The sequence below is a fragment of the Vidua chalybeata genome, chromosome 3, assembly GCF_026979565.1.
Source record: "Vidua chalybeata isolate OUT-0048 chromosome 3, bVidCha1 merged haplotype, whole genome shotgun sequence".
In the NCBI taxonomy this organism is placed as follows: Eukaryota; Metazoa; Chordata; class Aves; order Passeriformes; family Viduidae; genus Vidua; species Vidua chalybeata.
This window is the reverse complement of record NC_071532.1, coordinates 65,168,786-65,187,239: the sequence shown is the minus strand read 5'-3', so window position 1 is coordinate 65,187,239 and position 18,454 is coordinate 65,168,786. Positions and strand designations below refer to the sequence as shown.

Here is an 18,454-nt window from a genome sequence, read left to right as displayed (position 1 = left end):
CCCGGCCCGGGGCGGGCGCGTGCCGCGCAGAGGCTGCTGGGAACGGCGGGCCCCGCCCACCGGCCAGTGCGGCGCGCGGCGGGGCGGCGTCCGCCATCTTGCATCGGTGTGTGCTGCCGGTGCGGAGCGCTCCGGAGCGGCGATCTCGCGTTTGGACGGCGCCGGGCGCCGGACGTGTCCGCCGCGATGGGTAAGGAGGGAAAAGCGCTGAAAGCCGGCGGGTAGGGACAGCAGAGGCTGCACCGCTTGTGGGGCGGGGTGCCCGGTGCAGGCCGGTCTGCCGTTGGCTCCGGCGGAGCGCTGCCCGCATGGCAGCTCGGTCGGGGCTGGGACGGCGTCTCCGCTTCCTCAGGCAAGAGGGCTCTGCCGCCCTCCCCCTTCCCTGCCTTGCTGCTGGTGGAAGGGGCTTTCCACCTGTTCTGCTGGGGACATGGGTGCAGAGCGCCGCTCCTCGCTGTGCGTAGCCGGGCTGGCTGGCTGGGTGAGAGCCCGGCCTCTCGGGCTGACTGGCCGGTCAGTCCTGGCGCTATCGGACTGGTCAGTCCTTGCGGGCTGGGCCGGAGCGAAGCCTGTGGGCAGCGTCCGGCCGGGGAGGGGGCGGAGGGACAGCGAGCCGCCGTGTTTAGTGAGCCTTAGGTAGACAAGAAGGAGAGAAAAAAAAAAAAAAGTATATGATAGGTGTTAGACTATGCACAACAAGTGGATGCAATGCAGGATGTGGTGGGTGGAGGGATTTAATGTTAAAACGGGTGTAGTTTTGTAACACAGAAGTGCAGGCTGGCTTGGATCTGGATGCAGAAGGTGTGAAAACAGGGACTGCCAGTCTTCTTGCCCTTATGATGTCTATATTAAAAGCCTTTTGGGGGGGATCCTTCCTTCCAGTTGACCTTCTGTAACTTTTCAGAGGAGGTTGCTGGGTTACTTTGAACGTGCATTTCTCTTGTTCAGTCAATTTCTTGGTCTGACAGTTTCATTGGCACAACTAAATTAGCAAGGAATGAACGATTAAGAAAGGGATGGTGTTCTAGGACTAGATAATCCAGTGGCATTGTTGGGAAAATAAAGTTACATGACTGTTGCTAGAAATTGGCCTTAGACAGTGGCACACTTAGCCTTGTTGTGCAGAGACGTCAGGAGTTTACTTAGGTTCTTGTGAAGCAGATACTTGGGTGAAACAGGCTGCCGAGTCCTTGCAGTGGTGCCTTGGTGTCATCCTAAGTCTGCAGTCTGTTTTCCTCTCATAGCTTGTGTTTATTGCTTAGTGGTCCTTGGTACTGCTGATAAAAAAAAAAAAAAAACCCAAACAAAAACCCTAAAACAAATTGTCTCAGCATGGAAGATGCCAGAGAATTGTGCATAGCTCAGGAGCTGTAGTTTACATGTTTTCTCCTTGTAGAAGAATTCCAGAGTGATAGTTTGTGTGGAGTCTTGGTTTTGACAGTTGTTTCTCAGGTGAAGGCTTCAATTCTAGCTTTAAAAAAAGGCACCATGCTATTAACAACCTTTTCCACTCCATTTGATTGTTCTGGTGACAGAATCGTGAACTATCACTTTTATCTTTCCACAGCTGATATACTTAAAAAGACACTCCGATTTAATCTTCTAAATCTATTAAAAGAACTTATAATTGGAGTGAGGCAATAATTTCATTAGTTTAAAATGAGAAAGAGTATGCCTGTCTGGGTGCTACTGACGCTTAAATTGTTTTCCTGCACACAGTTTAGAAGGAAAAACATAGCCCTTAGATTCTGTTACATTTGTGAGACAGTGAAAGTAAAGAAACAATGCTATAAGGTATTAAATGAAGCAGTATAGTGAAAGTAAAGGAACAATGCCATAAGGTATTAAATGAAGCAGTAATTACTGCAGGTTTTTTTCTTTGGTCTGTGTTTATTTGTAATACATTTAATGTCGTCTTTATGAGAGGAGGAAGGAAATTTTTTTGCTTGCTTGCTGACAGAATCAAAATTTAGCAGCATAATGTCTTTGCTTTTTGTTTTTCAGTTTGCTTGTAAGATGCATAGTTTCTTTTTACAGTAGCTTATGCCCTTTAATGCTGTATCTGCTTCTTGAGATGAGCTGTAGTTTAATCTGCAGTTTGGAAATGCCTGTCTAGGCATAGGTTTTCTGTGATTTCCGCATTAAAGATTTTTCTTGATGAATTCGATATTGCAAACAGATGCAGGAATATATAGCAGCTGCTGCAGATATTTTCATTGTACAAGAGATGGTAGGTGTGGCCTTTTTGTATTATATTTGTATACAATAATTTTGTATTTTTTCAATAGACAACATGGCAAGCCCAGGTAAAGATAACTTCAGAATGAAAAGCTACAAGAATAATGCACTTAATCCCCAAGAAATGCGCAGGAGAAGAGAGGAGGAAGGAATCCAGCTTCGGAAACAGAAAAGAGAAGAGCAGGTAAGCATTTTGGTGAGCTGTTCACTGTTCAGTGCCTGTGGAGTTATATTCAGGGGCCTGAAAGGACTTGAGCAGACTCATCCTCTGGAGTAGAATCCGGGAGTGCCAGGTTGAATGTATGTTTTCTTTGCATTTGTGGGAAGCACCAGGCACCTCTCAATAGGATCATAAAAAGATGAACAGAAGCCCTTTTAAGTTACTAGGGCAGACAGAGGAGAGAGCTGTGATTTTTAACATCAATCCATAGTCTATGTTTATACATGTGAGACTAGACGGAAAGAACAAAAGAACACTCATATTTCCAGTAAGAATTTGAAACCTTGCTTTCTCTGCTAGAGCTGGAGTCAAAGTTTTGCTGTATGAAGAGAGGGCATTATTTTCATTTTTGATACCATGCTTCAAATTGCCTAAGAGCTTTTCTACACCAACTTAATAAAGTGGCTACCCGTTAGTGTCTCTGAACTATTATACAAACATTTGTAGTTGATCTCGTTGAATTATTAGTGATTAGAGTATGTGGAACATTGTATTATTTAATAGTTTGTCATAGTTCCTCTTCGCAGAATGTTTAGTAGTTTCTTGCCAGGAAGGTAGTTTGTTTTTCTGTTTGGTCTAAAGTGGATGAGTTTGTCTCCCACAGACTGGAGAGTGTCCCAGGTTCTGATCTAGTCTGCTCTGAGGTGGGAATGCTTACCCTTCTACTGGGAAAGTGCTGAATGGAAAAAGAATTTCAATTATTTGAGCCAGAGGGGTAAGAGTCAGAAGTGGTGTGGTGCTGGAGCACTTAGCTGTGAATGGGTAACTGCATTGCAGTTCCTGCTGAAAGTTTTGTTTACATATTTTATACTAAATGCTCCCTAGATAAATTATGAAAATAATGGGTGTTTCCTTTCCCATGCTGACTATTGCAACCATGAGACTACTGTTATGGTCTGCTTGATCTTAGTTTGTTGGAGTGGTGTTTTTCATCTCTTCCTGACCTGAGAATGAGTTTATGCAGGGAGATGAGACTGCTTGTGCTCCAGAAGAAACTGTGACTGGTAGAAAGACCAAGCAAGTTTATACTTTTCAACCAAGAACTTGTGTGTCTTTGTTGAGCATTGAGAAAGAATGGCTGGTCTTCCAAAAGTGGAATATTGTTTCTTGTTCCTTTGTGGGTTTAAGTGGAATTAAGCCTCATTTGCATTCAGTATTCTGTAGTTGTTGTTTTGTGTCCAGAATTACACGCAACCCATAAGCGTGTTGAACAGGGGAGAGAATGCCTTGATTTAGGTTCCTGTTGAAATAAAGGTGGATGTAAACATGGAGTTGTTCTGCAGTTCTGTACATGTAGAACAGCAGAAACCTAGGTCTGTAGACACCTAGAGGGACAAAACTGTCAGGATTTGTAGGTGGTTTCATTATTATGCTTACAGGTGAAATCTTAGTCAATGGACTGAGAGTCTATAATTTCTTTCTAAAGGTACAAATGTAAATATTTTTAGAATTGTTGGTTACACTAATTGTAAGTGTAGTACTGTAATAAAGATTGAAATTTAGGTTTGGCTTCTAGAAGAGAACAGATCAATGTGGATGTTTTGCTTGTATGCCAGAAAATGAAGAGGCACTCATTGAATATAGTTTATTAAATACTGCAGTGCTGGTACGTATTCTGAGCATAGGCAGTTTGTGCAGCTAATTGTAAAGTGATTTTTGGACATAGAGTGTTTAATGTTGCATGGTTCAGAACTTCACCTTGAAGCTACACTATTTTTTTCTCTTCTATATGAAAACTATGTTTCTGGTTTAATCTTTCCTCAGCTGGGTGTAAAATACAGGTGCTGCTTAGTAGTCTTCTGTAGAAGGGAGGAATGCAGTATGCTGAAACACAAACATTGCCTCTGTGCTGGTGATTTTAGCCTATAAACTAAGAAAGGGGAAAGTATCTTGTACAATAATATTTCTTGCTTAAAATGCATGCTAATTATAAGGGATAAAAGACTAAAAGCAAAAATATCTGTATCATTTCCTTGTGGAAAAAAATATGGATCTTTATAACTAGCAAGAATCTAGTTCTAAATGTCTATCTGAAGTGTTGCTGTGCAGTTTCTAAAGATACAGGTATGATAGTTTTTCTCCTTTATGTCATCTAAACTTTTGTATAGAATTCCCCTTGTGTGGGTGAATAGGAAGGTGAGTAGGTAAAATTCTTTGGTTTTGGTGAAAACATATCTTCAAGTGTATGTCATCAGTACCCACACTTTGGTAACTCCTAATGTCTCCCAAAAATTTCCCCTTTGTTCAGCTGTTTAAACGCCGAAACGTGTCTCTTCCGGGAAATGAAGAATCCATGGTAGAAAGCCCAATTCAAGATCCTGATGTCAGCTCTACTGTTCCTATTCCAGAGGTAAATACTTCGGAGTGTGTTTAGAATGTTATCTATTAGTGTGCATAGTACTACGCTATAAGAAATCTTCCTTGCATTTTTAGGAAGAAGTTATTACTGTAGATATGGTACAGATGATTTTTTCAGATGATCCTGATCAGCAACTCACAGCAACTCAGAAATTCAGAAAATTGCTCTCTAAAGGTAGGTAAACGTTGCCTGTTTTTTCTAGTTGCTTCCTTCTGTGTTATTATGAATGATACTTAGATTCAGTTAACATTTAGTTATGTTTTATTTTGAAATAGATCTTGCAGAAACTTGTAGTTCTGTTTATAAAGAAACTGTGCCAAATCTCTTCTGACCTAATGGCTAAATGCAGAAATCTTCATCATTTCAATATTAAGTCTTTCAAAGTGAAAGACAAGGATGTTTTTGATTGAGGTGTCCAAGGCAGTAACTAACTGTGTGCACTAACATACTTTGAGTAATTGTTGCAGTGATTCAGCTTCTCACTCCCATTCTCTCCTTAAGGGGAAATAAATTACATGGGTGGCAAAGAAGAGTTGTAACTTGTTTTTGTTGGTGCTGTAAAACATGCAATCTTAAGGTGATGCTGGTATGTTTATAGCATGATAGGTAAGGGTGTGCTTGGTCTTTTAAAATAGTATCCAGTAACCATAATTGCTCTTCCACCAACTGAGCTGTTGGTGGAAGGCGCAGTGTTTTGGGATGAGTTACTAACATGCAAATGGATAATAGTATGTGTTACTGTTATTATATGCAACAAGGTGTTTACTACATTGTATCACTTCTTAGAGAAGATCCTGCAAGTGAAAAGTTTGTAATTCCTTTCGAAAAGAAAAGGAGTGAATGAAAGAATGAAATTATGATAAGATGTACAAATCATGTTCATGGCTTTTGTCATATTGAAAAAGTAATTTATTTGGTATTTTAACAGAAATATGTTCGTTTTTATTCCCTAGAGCCTAATCCACCTATAGATGAAGTCATTCAAAAACCAGGAGTAGTACAGAGATTTGTGAAATTTCTAGAAAGGAGTGAAAATTACACTCTACAAGTGAGTTCGGCTTGCACTGATTGAGGATTTCAAATGGGATAAGAAACCTTTCAAAAGACCTTTGGAAGGCACATGTTGTTTTGTTTGTTGGGGGTTTTGAGTAACCAGATATAAATATTTTTCACCACCGAAGCTGTATGTTTTCATTATTGCTGCTAAAAATGTGACTTGACTTTGTGAATTTCATAGTAGTCTTTAGGGTCATGTATTCAGCTGGACAAAAACTTGGGTGTTGAAAGCAAAAAGGTGTTCAAGAGGATTTACAGAGTGGTATATTGAGATCATCAATAATGATTTGTGAGCAGAATCTGTCTTGTTAAGTGTTGAATATATTGTAGTACTTTTCAGCTGAAATCTTAGAAAAAAAAGTTACAGGAAACTGACAGGCTTGTTTGAAACCTTTTTAGAAAATATTTGAGAAAATACCTAATTAATGGTAGGAGTAACGAGTTCTGTCTACTCCTCCATGGAAATAGCACTTGGGCCTTGTGGACGTTTGTTCTAGAAGAATTAACTTAATATTGAGTAAACAAAAGGTATTTGCAGTAGTTAATTGTGACTCGAAATCTTTCTTAGTTCTGTTACCCAAAACCTAAAAGTAATGTAGTTACTGAAAGTTCTTACTAAAGAGAGATTTTGTCAATGCCAGGTTTTTTATTGTGTAGAGTACTATAATAATAATTGCATGTCAGTGGAAAGGAAAAAATGTTGGAAAATTAACCTCTGAAACTCTTATGTCAAACTTCATGTCACGATTTTTACTGCTGAGTGGTTTAACATGGTTATGTTTATGTTCCTCAACAGTTTGAAGCAGCCTGGGCTTTGACAAACATAGCATCTGGAACTTTCTTACACACCAAAGTTGTAATTGAAACTGGAGCTGTTCCCATTTTTATTAAGTTGCTTAGCTCAGAACATGAAGATGTACAGGAGCAGGTAACTGTTTTCTTGAGGGGTTTTATAACTACTTAAAATTCAGTTATGAATGTCTCTTTTGGGGTCTGTGGGGCTAGAGAGGCTTTGAGCTGCAGTTGCCTACTAGCTAGTTGATCTACCTCCAGGAAGATAAAAATTTACTGTCACTATTTTTTCCCGTAATGGATTTTTTTCTATTCTATAATATTTGCTGTAAAAAGTATAGATTATCTGTAAAAGTTGATTTGCAAGCATGTATAAATTCACTTGGATGCTTTGCTTTTTAAGGCAGTGTGGGCTCTTGGGAACATTGCTGGTGATAATGCAGAATGCAGAGACTTTGTTTTGAACTGTGGAATATTGCCACCTCTCTTAGAGTAAGTATTGTAAACTATAATAGTGTATAGATAAATGAAAACTTCAACTTAGAATTTACTTGAAAAAAACTGCAAGTTTTTGTCTAAATTGAGAATCATAACAATATAATAAGAAGCAATTTAATATTTTGGATTACATGAGCTTCATGCATATCTTTAATTAATTAGTTCATGTCTGGAAGCTTTTCAGTGTTTGCAAAAGGAGAGAAGCGTTACTTCACAGATACGAATTTTCTGTATTGTGCCAACTCTGTGTTGTCAGATTCCTGAATGTATGGGGTGGGAGACATCATTTAATTCCCACTTGTATTTGTATGGTTCCATCTGCCTAGGCAATAGGCTGTGTTCTAGTCTTCCTGTTTATTTATTTGTTTGCTGAGATGAGCTGACAGAGAAGTTGTTACATGAGCTGTGTTCCACTAGAAGATTTCTCTTCACTAGGAATATCATTCCAGCATTTACTATGTGCTTACCATAGTATTTTCATCACAGGGAAAAATTTGCACAAAACAAATGTTACTCAGCTTACTACCTATTAACGTAATAAAACAACTTAAAACATTTGCAAAATAGCTTAGAATAGCAGAGGAGAATATGATTACCTTCACCAAGGGCTTAAAGAATTAAGATTTAACATTTTAGACATTTTGTTATGTATCTGAAAGTGAACCAGATTTTTCAGGTGTTGAATCTTTCATGTTCTATTTGGCAAAAACAGAAGTAATGTGATGATTTTTTTACAAGAACTTCCAAGTTACATCTTTTTATGGAACTATTTTTATTATTATTTAATTGCATTCTCTGAATGAAAACATCAAAGTTTGTTCCATGCAGGGTTGCATCTCCTAGCCCCTTCTAAAGACCCTCAGAAAGGTTTAGTTGAATGATTTTTCATATAAGCAATTGTTTACTCTGTATGCATGTATGTGATTTGGGGATGAGAGATCCCAAAATTATGTTAAATAATCTCAGATTCCGTTGATTTTAAGAACATAGTTGCAGCACGTAAGATATGACAATAAACGAATTTAAACTAAATAGAATTTCTCTTCCTTATGTGATGCTCTTTTGGTAACAATAGCCAGAAAATTTACTAAATTTTAATAAGAAATTACTTTTTATCTTATTGTTGTCTCTCACAGACTGTTAACAAATTCGAATCGTCTTACAACAACTAGAAATGCAGTCTGGGCACTCTCAAATCTTTGTAGAGGAAAGAACCCACCTCCAGACTTCAGTAAGGTATAATAAAGCAGTAATTTTGAGAAATCAGAAAGCTAAAGAGTATTTATGTTTGTAGTATTTTATAATAAATAGAATCTTTGAATCTGGATATAGATATACCCTTTATGTTTTTAATGTCATCACACAGTTTTGCCCATCTGTTGTACCTTTGAAAAATCATCTAATTTGACACCAATCGCAATGAAATCGTATCACTTAAAAACTTGAGACTATAGTCTGGTGCAAGTAGTCATGCACTGGTGTGAAGTGATGGACAAATTTGTGGGGCTGTATTTTCTCCAGAACTTTTGTAGAGAATGTGAGTTATATGAGTTATATATGAGTTTATAGTTGAAGCTTCCTCAGTTTTTTTTTTTTGTTCTATGATTGTGAATGCATGCTGCATGAATAAAATTTTGAATTTCCTGCTCTGTCAGATGCAGTTAAATCAGACTGTGATGACAGAGAGAGCCTATATGCTCTCCCTTTTTTTTTCCTTCTCTCTAGTATGTGGCTGTAAAGACTATAGAGACTAGTAGGAGTTTTAATTTATTTTCAGTATGAAATTAATTTCTGGTAAGGTTAATGACTTTAAAAAAGATTAACACTGGATATTCTGGTAGAAGAGACTGAGTTTAAACAATCATTAAAGTTAATCTGGAGAGAGTTTTACCTCATGAGTTAGTAATTACTAAATAGTAGTTATTGCTACTTATTAATTCTTGAAGAAATATTAACAAAAAGGGAATTTCTGATATCAGTTAATTGATCGCCTCACAATGACACTGTCTAACCTATATCCTTTAGTAGTGTTTTGTTCCAGTAGTGAAAAAACAAGATTTTTTGCTATTTGAATACAAAACCTCACAGGAAAAGGATGACCTATAGGCAGCTGCTAATAAGTCCTCTGCTTCTTGCCCTTTGCAACAGCAGCAGTTGCACATGTAATAGAGACTGAATTTACATAACCCATGTAAGGTAAAGAATTAAGTTCTACAAAGAATATGAAATTCCCAGGCTGTACAGGAGACGCCTGTCAGGTTCCAAATGGTGCTAAGATGGTCTAGTTCATTTGGCTCTGCAGGTAAGTTACAGAGATTAAGGCCAGAGGGTACAGCAGCAGTGAGAACTGAAATGAGACATTGCTTGTTTCACTGGTTCAGTGAATGTTGGGTGTGTGTGAGTTACTCTAGGTTGGTTATTACAAATAACTGCCAGTACTCCTACAAAGCTAGCGAAAAAAAAAAAAACCCAAAACCTTTATTACTTTGAGATTCTGCTCCCTGAATGATTAAAAAAAGCATCAGTAATTCCTGTAAAAGCAGATGGTTTTTGTTTAAGCTGAACAATTACATACTTAATACAGTATCTCTCAATAAATAGGCTGTGAATCAGAATTTATCCAGTTTGCTGGTTTGAATTGGATATCTGGTTTAATCAGAAAGTGTTCTCCCTGGGTCCTCATTCATTAATGACCTCATGTACCTGAGCAGTAAATAGTTTTGCACATTTATGCCTTTGCACAGTGTTCTCTGAAACTTGAAAAGTATGGAATACCTAATTTTATGCAATACTTTTCTTTAACCTAGGTTGCTCCTTGCCTAAATGTTTTATCAAGACTGTTGTTTAGCAGTGACCCGGATGTATTAGCAGATGCTTGCTGGGCCCTCTCTTACCTTTCAGATGGTCCCAATGATAAAATTCAAGCTGTTATTGATTCTGGAGTGTGTCGGAGATTGGTAGAGCTGCTTATGTAAGTCTTCTGACCAAATAAATGTCTTATAGTACTGTTAATATTAAAATTGAGCTATGTTTTCTCACCTGATGTCTTAATTTATTTTTGTGAAAAGTGATGAGCGTAAATTCAGTCTGAAATCTTTTAAGCTGCTTGCTAGGCTCCTGCAATTGTTCCTGACATTGACAGTGAAAAAAGCTTTTTCCAAAGTATTCCATTATATTCCTTAGAATTTAATGTAAGATTTCATATGCATGAAGGAATAGAAGGAATAGAAGGGCAAAGACTGAAGACCAGTGTTGAATTATAAATTATTTTTGTTGGTTTTTTTTGGTTTGGTGGTTTTTTTTTTTTTTTAAGTTTCTTTTTTTTGTGTGTGTGTGTGGGTTTTTTTGGGGTTTTTTTTTTTGTTTTGTTTTGTTTTTTTTTTTTTTTTTTTTTTTTTTTTTTTTTTTGTTTCACTGTTGTGCTTTCCTTTCTAGGACATATAATTGCTTTACAGACAGTTCTTGGACTCAGTGAAGTCCAGAGGCTGGCTACAGCCATTTTTAAACTGTTCCAATATACTTGGGTTTGGTTATTACTTTCCTGGAAATAATAGTTCACATGAGTAGGTCTGGCATAGTAGTTCCCAGCACAGACAGCTCAGCACACTTCCTCATGAAAAGCTCGTTTGTATAGCTGTCAGGACAGGGAAGATTGCTTTCTCTTCCAGTAGAAACTCTAGGATTACTGTGTCATTTCCTTTCCCCACAAATCAGGCAGCTGAATATGGATTTCATGTGCTGGCTTCTAGGATTATTAACTCACAAAAGGGGTAATTCTCCTTACAAAACATATTAAGCTTTAGTATACACCTCATAACAGCCCCTCTGTTGCTGTGGCTATTGAAAGGCACATGTTCCAGTATCATATTTAAAAATACTTGAGCTGGGCGAAATAGATCTGCTGAGCAGGTTGCTCTAAGTTGTGGTGTTCCATAGAGTTGCTCAGTCTTTGACTCAGCAATTCAGTTGTGGGGTTGTAGTAGACAAATTTGGCTAAACAGGGAAAGTGCAATAAGTAATACTCTTTTTTTGATAAGTAAATACTTAGCACCTGAAGTAAGCCCTTGTTTGCTGAAAATGCAGAATTATTCTTTTAACACTTAATAATATCAAGCAATATAATATTTGTCTCCAGGCATAATGATTACAAGGTGGTATCCCCTGCATTAAGAGCAGTTGGAAATATTGTTACTGGGGATGATATCCAAACACAGGTAAGACTAGTTGATTTAAGAAAAATTATTTGGCAAGACAGAATTTTGTAAAAACTTTGACAAAATACATGTTCAGTACATGTATTTTGCATATATCACTGAAAGAGGCTTTCTAGAAATCTGTGCTGTTGATTTGATAGTTTAGGCTCTTATTTTAAGCATTATGTTAATGCGAGAATGAACATTTTTTTACAGCACTGTGTGTAGGGGAATGCTTCATTTCTGTATAGTACTTTGTTGCTTTTTTTTGTTGTTTTTTTTTTTTTTTTCCCTTCCTTTCAGGGGGTTCAGTTACTTATTATGGGTCCCCTTTTTCAAGACTTAAAGAAAGTCAAGGTTTTCACTTCTGAGCTATGCTTATACTTGATTTGTCTATGAACTTTTATGTGATAGTGTTACTGATGTAATTTATTCTAAATATCTATTTTATTAATTTTAGGCAATGAAATTGATTTTGAAGCAATGCAGGAAATAGGAAGACAGGTCCTACTTTAAAAATAATTATCTCTAAAAGGCTGACAGTACTAGTGTCAAAAGAACATAAGGAAAAATGTTACTTCCATAATTTGTGAGCTGTAGAGAAAAGGATATTGCTAAGGAATTAAATAGAAACCCTATTTGTTATTGTTATTAAAACAATAACAAATAACTATATAAGTTAAGTGGTGTACTTGTCAATCATTTTGACTAACTCATATTTTAGCCTTAAGCAGCTTTCCTTAGTTTTACTATTGTCAGTCTTTTGGTCTGAACTTAATTGAAGGCAGATTCTTACAAATTGCTGGATTGTCTGATCACACACTACAGCATTGAACACTTTAATTTTGCAGGATATGGCACTTCGTATAATATAAATATAATATAAATGTGTTGCAAGATCTTTTGAAGTCCTCCGTAAAATGCTTTTATACTTATATGTGTGTGTATATGTATATTGCACAAGGCTATATGTATATATAGTACAACCCAGTTTTCAATTTTTAAATGATTTTAGGTGATTCTAAACTGCTCTGCATTACCGTGTCTCTTGCACTTGCTTAGTAGTCCCAAGGAATCTATCAGAAAAGAAGCATGCTGGACTGTTTCTAATATAACTGCAGGAAACAGAGCTCAGATTCAGGTAAAGCCTGGCAATTTGTTACTTGGTTGGTTTTGTTTTCATTTTATTACTTTGATTTTCCTTCACAAGATGTAAATGGATACTGCACTGACTCTGTATTATTTGTTTTAGTCCTAACTGTCTATAAATTTACCTAACATAAATGGTTTGTTCTAAACTTCGAGATACTATTTTAAATATAAATAACTGTCACAATTTGTACTATAGATTTGTCTAGTGAAAAGTGAACTAGTTTGTAAATGGTGAATATTTTGCTTCGATAAAAGCCTGACATGTCATCAACACTGAGTTGTATTCTTGTGGAAACTACTGCATCCTGAGTATTGTTCCAGGTGACTGGAGCTATCTGAAAAAAGGTTCTGATGAACAAAAATGAAAATTCTGAATCAGAATATGTATTCCAAAATTATTTTTTCCCCTTCTATTTCAATCAGAGATGAAATGTTACTTCCTGATGTAACTTAAAACATGTAATAAAGTTTCCAATTACAGACATAGTCTCTCGATGGAGACCACAGACCTCAATAAAACGGAAAATTTTATTCCGAGGCTTGAGCTTCAGTTCAAAAACTCAGAATGTGTTGTATGATTTTTAAGTAGGCCAATCCAGTAAGTTGGGCTCTGCCACCAGAAACAGAGAAATAAAAACCCCAAGGTTTTCTGATGGCCACTGCAGTGCAATGTTGGAATACTTCTAAATTTCACTTAAGCATTTCTAGTTTGTGTGCCATCATCTGAACAAAATCTTCTTTGTTTAGATATTAGCAGGCATCACTAATTCTTGTAGTTAAGGTTGTAAGTGTCTGAAATCTTTATTACTGATTGTAAAATGTTACAATTTCATCTCTTAGGCAGTTATAGATGCAAATATTTTTCCAATATTGATTGAAATTCTCCAAAAAGCTGAATTTCGCACCAGAAAAGAGGCAGCATGGGCCATAACTAATGCAACATCAGGAGGAACCCCTGAACAGATCAGGTAAGTTTGTGTGTTTTACTATTTTCTCTGCTTAAAGATCTTCTGTAGGGTATTTGGATTTTTGCATTTGAATCTTGACAATCATAGCAACAAAATCCTAAACATAGCCTCATTTCCTTGAAAATCCAACTTGAAAATGTAGAAATTCAGATAAATCAAAGAAGTACATGCAACAAACTTAATAAATAATTCGTTTTTTTTTTTTCCAGGGGTGTTGCACCCTGATGAACAAACACCTAAAGGGTGCAACAGGCTTATCTTCTACCGCTAATGTTACATTGTCAAACACAAGTGGAACAGTTGATGAACAGTTTCAGTGTTTGAAAATGGAAAACTGTGAGGGATTCTTTAGAAAACTTGTGCAGTGGGATTGTATACTTGGGCACAGACTTCAGGGATTTTAGTGGTTTCTTCATGTATTTTAACTTCACTATCAGTATTATTTTAAGGCAGATATCTAAACTCCTTGCTCAGAACTGAGTTTGATTAAACTTCTGCTATCAGTAGCTATTTATATGCTGCAAAGATAGAATTGCTAGCATAAAATATTCTCTGGTTTCTCTGAATACTATAGAATAATGATCACTTTGAATCAGCTGATAATTTGATTTAAAAATTACTGTATTATCTGGAAGCCAAAACTGAAAGTGATGTGATAACTTTTCCAGCATATTGGGAGATCTGTTGCAAGAAATATGTTCTAATGTAACTATGTAACTAATCCTGAATTTCTTATAACCACTAAGTGTTATCGGAGGGATAACAGGGCTAACAAAGGAAAGTGTCTTGTTTTCTTGATTTTTTTTTAATTGCTTGTATAATGCAACATTTCAAAATCTAGCATTTTAAAAATAAATTTTAATTCAGGATCTTCAAATAGTAGATGTGTATATAATGCCATAACAATGGCTCCTCATCAACAATACATTTATATTATTGGTGTCATGAAGTTTTAGTCCTTCTAATGTCCTCAGGGTACTACTGCCTAACTGCAGGATAATTTTTAATCATTTAATTAAACTGTATTTAGGCAAACATTGCTGTCATCATTTTACTTACATGGTAGAAGCAAGGACACAGGTTATGACTTATAAAAGTTCATACACAATTTTTTTCAAAATTGTGAAAAGGAGTGGGATACTCAGAATCCCAGTATTTTTGACTTTGTACTTAGAGTGACATCCTTCTCTTTATAGTAGGTGATGCTAATATCTTAATGGACTGCTAGTGTGGACTGTGTTAGCACAGAACAGTGCCCAGTGTTCTTACATGTATCTAATGTGCTTACTTGATATTTTTACCACTAGAAAATTTCAACTGCCTGTGAAAAGAATTTCCTGCTAAAATTTTTTCTCTTATATTCAGTTAAACCCACATGAAGATTGTAGGTAACTAGACTACAGATTTTACACTCCAATTAGGAATACACAAATTCATTTTGTGTTATTAGGATAAATTGTAATATTTATTTCATTTTGGGCTAAGTTTCTCTTTGTATTGTTGCATGTTTTAGAAATTCTGTTGTTTCAGCCACGTTTTTTTTTAGCAAAAGTATTAATAGCAGTACCTGGTATGTCAGAAAAAATGTGCTGGATTATCAGTTCTTTTCTCCTTCCTCTGTTTTTTTTAGGTATTTGGTAGCACTAGGTTGTACTAAGCCTCTTTGTGACCTCCTGACTGTGATGGATTCAAAAATAGTACAGGTGGCTTTAAATGGACTCGAAAATATTCTACGTCTTGGAGAACAAGAGTCAAAGCAAAATGGAATTGGCATTAATCCTTATTGTGCCCTCATAGAGGAAGCCTATGGTAAGAACACACTGGTAAAACCACATACGTGAACTCCCTTATTCTAGGCTATTCTAGGTAAAAACAAAACCACTGTGAGTCATTTTGAAATTTGCAGGTAAGTTTTAATCTAAGAATTACAGAAGTAGACATAAAGTATCACAAAGTGAGTAATGTAACATTTAGGGGAAAGTGGTTAAATGCAGAAAAGGTCTGGGTGTTTGTCTGCGGTCGGTTTAAATATCCTTCTAGAGAAGCATTCTCAGAAAGGTTTAACACAGGTGTCCCAGTCTATTGGAACCATGCTTTGCATAAATTTATCAGCCATTCCTAAATACAGTTTTTAATACATTGTCTTGTCTGCTACAGTTTCATTACCAACAGGGATGTAAGATCATGGTTTTTTTAATTGATTCTAAAGTTGGATCACTTTTTAACATAATAAATATCAGTAACAGCAAAATCAACTTCAGGTCATAAAACTAAATAAGTTTTTACTTTTGCAAGTTTTTTGTTTAGTTTTTTATAAAAGTTCTTGAATTAAACCTCTATATAAAGGCATTTTAATTTGTGGAATTTCATGACTGGATTCTTTTACAATTGACTTATAATGAAACTGGCATTCTTTATGGAGAATTGCCTTTTTTGTAGCTCTGACAAAACAAAATTGTCAGACATTTGTATTTCAGAAACTGCTAGTAACTAATAGAACTGTAGTTCTAATTGACCACATTGTATCTGATTAGATGGTACTAACTTTCCTGTAAAGCAGTCTTTACATCTGAATTCCCTGTTACAGAGTTCACTTTTTAAATCAAGTGCATGCTTGAAGAACTTAGCAATTAAATGCAAAAGAGGAGTAAGTACTGAAGACTTTAATGGAATTTATTGTATTACAGATTTTCTGTCCATTCATAATTTTAAGTTTTGACTCTCTAGGTTCTCTTCTTACCTTTAGCACTTAAGCATAGGCTGCTGAAGCTGTAGAGTATAAATTCAAGTAAGGAAAACAGCTGATTATATCACCCCCATTGCTTTGGCCTCTGCTGTCACCAGGAAGGTTCATTTGAGCTCTTTCTAATCCAACCTAAGTGGAAACAACATTACTTTAAAAGCTAAGCAGGTATTTTATATTAACCTGACTGCCTAGCACTTAACCTCTGCTCCTTTCACTGAATTATGTATTTTACTTGCAAAATGGTAAGCTTTCCAAAAGGTAGTATCTTTAAATCTTACAGTTAAATTCAAAAAAAGATACCAGACTGTGCCCAGTGACAGCTCCATGAGTGGAGATAGAATTTAGAGTTGGGGAAGAACAGAAATTAGGATATTAGTTTAACTGAAATGCTTCTAGCATAGTTTTAAAATTAGTTTGGACAGCAGAAAATGAAGACTAGAAATACATGGGTTGGGACATTAAGAACCAGTGATATCAAATTAATTGAGGTGACTTCGGATTGCATCTTTTTTGTCTTAAGAAGTACTGCTATACTATAAGCTGCTTCCATTTGAATTCATCATTCATTTAAGCAACTATATATTTGAAAATGTTCTATTTTGAATTTAGGACTTGATAAAATTGAATTTCTTCAGAGGCATGAAAACCAAGAGATCTACCAAAAGGCTTTTGAACTCATAGAACATTATTTTGGTGTCGAAGAAGAGGACTCTAGTATTGCACCTCAGGTGGATGAAAGTCAGCAGCAGTTTGTGTTTCAACAGCAGGAGGCTCCAATGGAGGGGTTTCAGCTCTAAACTACTGAAGTGAATATAAGCATAAAATTTAAACACTTGTATGGTGTGTTTTTTTTTTTCTCAGAGGTCTTTTCTTTATGGCCAAAGTTAGAGGAAAAGCTGAATATGTTTTACAGAAATAGATGAAGAAACAGCTCATGCACTTTTATATATTATGTTAGAGACAACTGTTCTCTGTTTTGTATTTGTGTTCTTCATTATCTCTTATGTACAGAAAACAACTGTGAGTAATCATGTCTAAAAGCATTAAATGTGATTTAACAAGAACTGTTTAGCTAAGACTTGGTAGGATTTTAGGTAGTAGTTCTGAATTTTTCATGTAGTCTCAAACTTCATATCAGCAATACAGTTACTGACAGTTGAATTTTTGGCAGTAGGCTTGACTTGCCCCATCTCTACCAAATCTACCTCTTGTATTGAAGCAGAAACATTGCTTCAGAACTAAGGCATGAAATAAAGATGAGCTTGTAAGAAGCTGAATTGGAATGTGAAAAATATTTATTTAAATTGTGAAACTTTTATGCATTACTCACTTTACAACACACTGTTGGAATTTATTTATAAAATGTATTTAAAGACATAATAGATATACATATATAATGCTAATTACCTAATATAATATTGAATATATTAAAAAGTTCTTTCTGAATTATGTGGGAAGAGGACTATTTCAGAGGTTTTCAAATTTAAATCAGCAGAGACCTTGTTGGTCATTAGATGTTGGCTCTGTAATGAAAGCTGCTAAATGGCATTACAAGTCAGCCACAACTGCAGTACTTTGCAGTGGAAGCAGCCACTGCAGTTACCACAAGAAATCTGCAATTAGGACTGACAGAAAGGTGATGTGCACCAATTACCAAGCTGATGTTTTACAGCTGTCTTCTGTCAAGATGTGGTAACACCACTTTAGTTTGAGAAACATTGCAATGTTTGACTTTCAGTACAATAGCTTCTTAAAAGTTTAGACAGTAGTTGTTGTTTTTTGACCAAGTATGCTACTGCCACTTGAACTGTTCCTTAGGTTAATGAATTTGGTTTGCTTTTGGTAAGACAATAGAAATACTGCAATGAAAAATGAATAGTGAATCACACCAGTTGAAGGAAAAGTTTGTTGTACTGTAAATAGCATTATGTGGACACCAAAACTAGAAGTTACTGTCATCTAAATATTTAGGCTCTACAATATACAGTGTTTGCTGTTAAACACTAAAAGATACAGAATTCTAATATTTACGTTAACAGTTTTGAGTACAGAAAAATGTATGCTCTGCTTTGACTTGCATATAAGTAGTGTTTCTGGTGTATTAGTAGTATATCTCATTTGGAGAAATTAATACTTTGGGTTAACTCTGAAGTATTGCTGGTTTTTATTACCTGTAATTAATGTACTAACATCAAACTCCTGGGTTAAGTGAAATCTGTGACATATGAGAGC

General features: G+C 36.0%; 1 protein-coding gene across 2 annotated transcripts; it reads left to right on the top strand.

Annotated features, from left to right (window-relative positions):
- The first annotated feature begins 53 nt into the window (after nucleotides 1-53).
- On the top strand, nucleotides 54-17,052 carry KPNA5 (karyopherin subunit alpha 5). 2 transcript variants are annotated; one of them, XM_053937093.1, is made up of 14 exons: nucleotides 54-190; nucleotides 2,289-2,422; nucleotides 4,707-4,808; nucleotides 4,892-4,991; nucleotides 5,771-5,865; nucleotides 6,670-6,801; nucleotides 7,069-7,157; nucleotides 8,300-8,399; nucleotides 9,971-10,134; nucleotides 11,299-11,377; nucleotides 12,372-12,497; nucleotides 13,349-13,476; nucleotides 15,107-15,285; nucleotides 16,832-17,052. In XM_053937093.1, exons 1-14 carry the CDS (start codon nucleotides 187-189, stop codon nucleotides 17,017-17,019), a joined length of 1,620 nt encoding a protein of 539 aa, XP_053793068.1. In that variant the 5' UTR covers nucleotides 54-186; the 3' UTR covers nucleotides 17,020-17,052. The 2 variants fall into 2 exon arrangements, with proteins under 2 accessions (XP_053793068.1, XP_053793067.1); XM_053937092.1 differs by lacking the exon at nucleotides 54-190 and adding an exon at nucleotides 363-456.
- Nucleotides 17,053-18,454: the final 1,402 nt, after the last annotated feature.

Coding starts and splice junctions, on each gene's coding strand:
- KPNA5 (XM_053937093.1), top strand. Junction 5,866..6,669: donor GTGAAAATTACACTCTACAA/GTGAGTTCGGCT, acceptor GTTCCTCAACAG/TTTGAAGCAGCCTGGGCTTT. Junction 10,135..11,298: donor AGATTGGTAGAGCTGCTTAT/GTAAGTCTTCTG, acceptor ATTTGTCTCCAG/GCATAATGATTACAAGGTGG.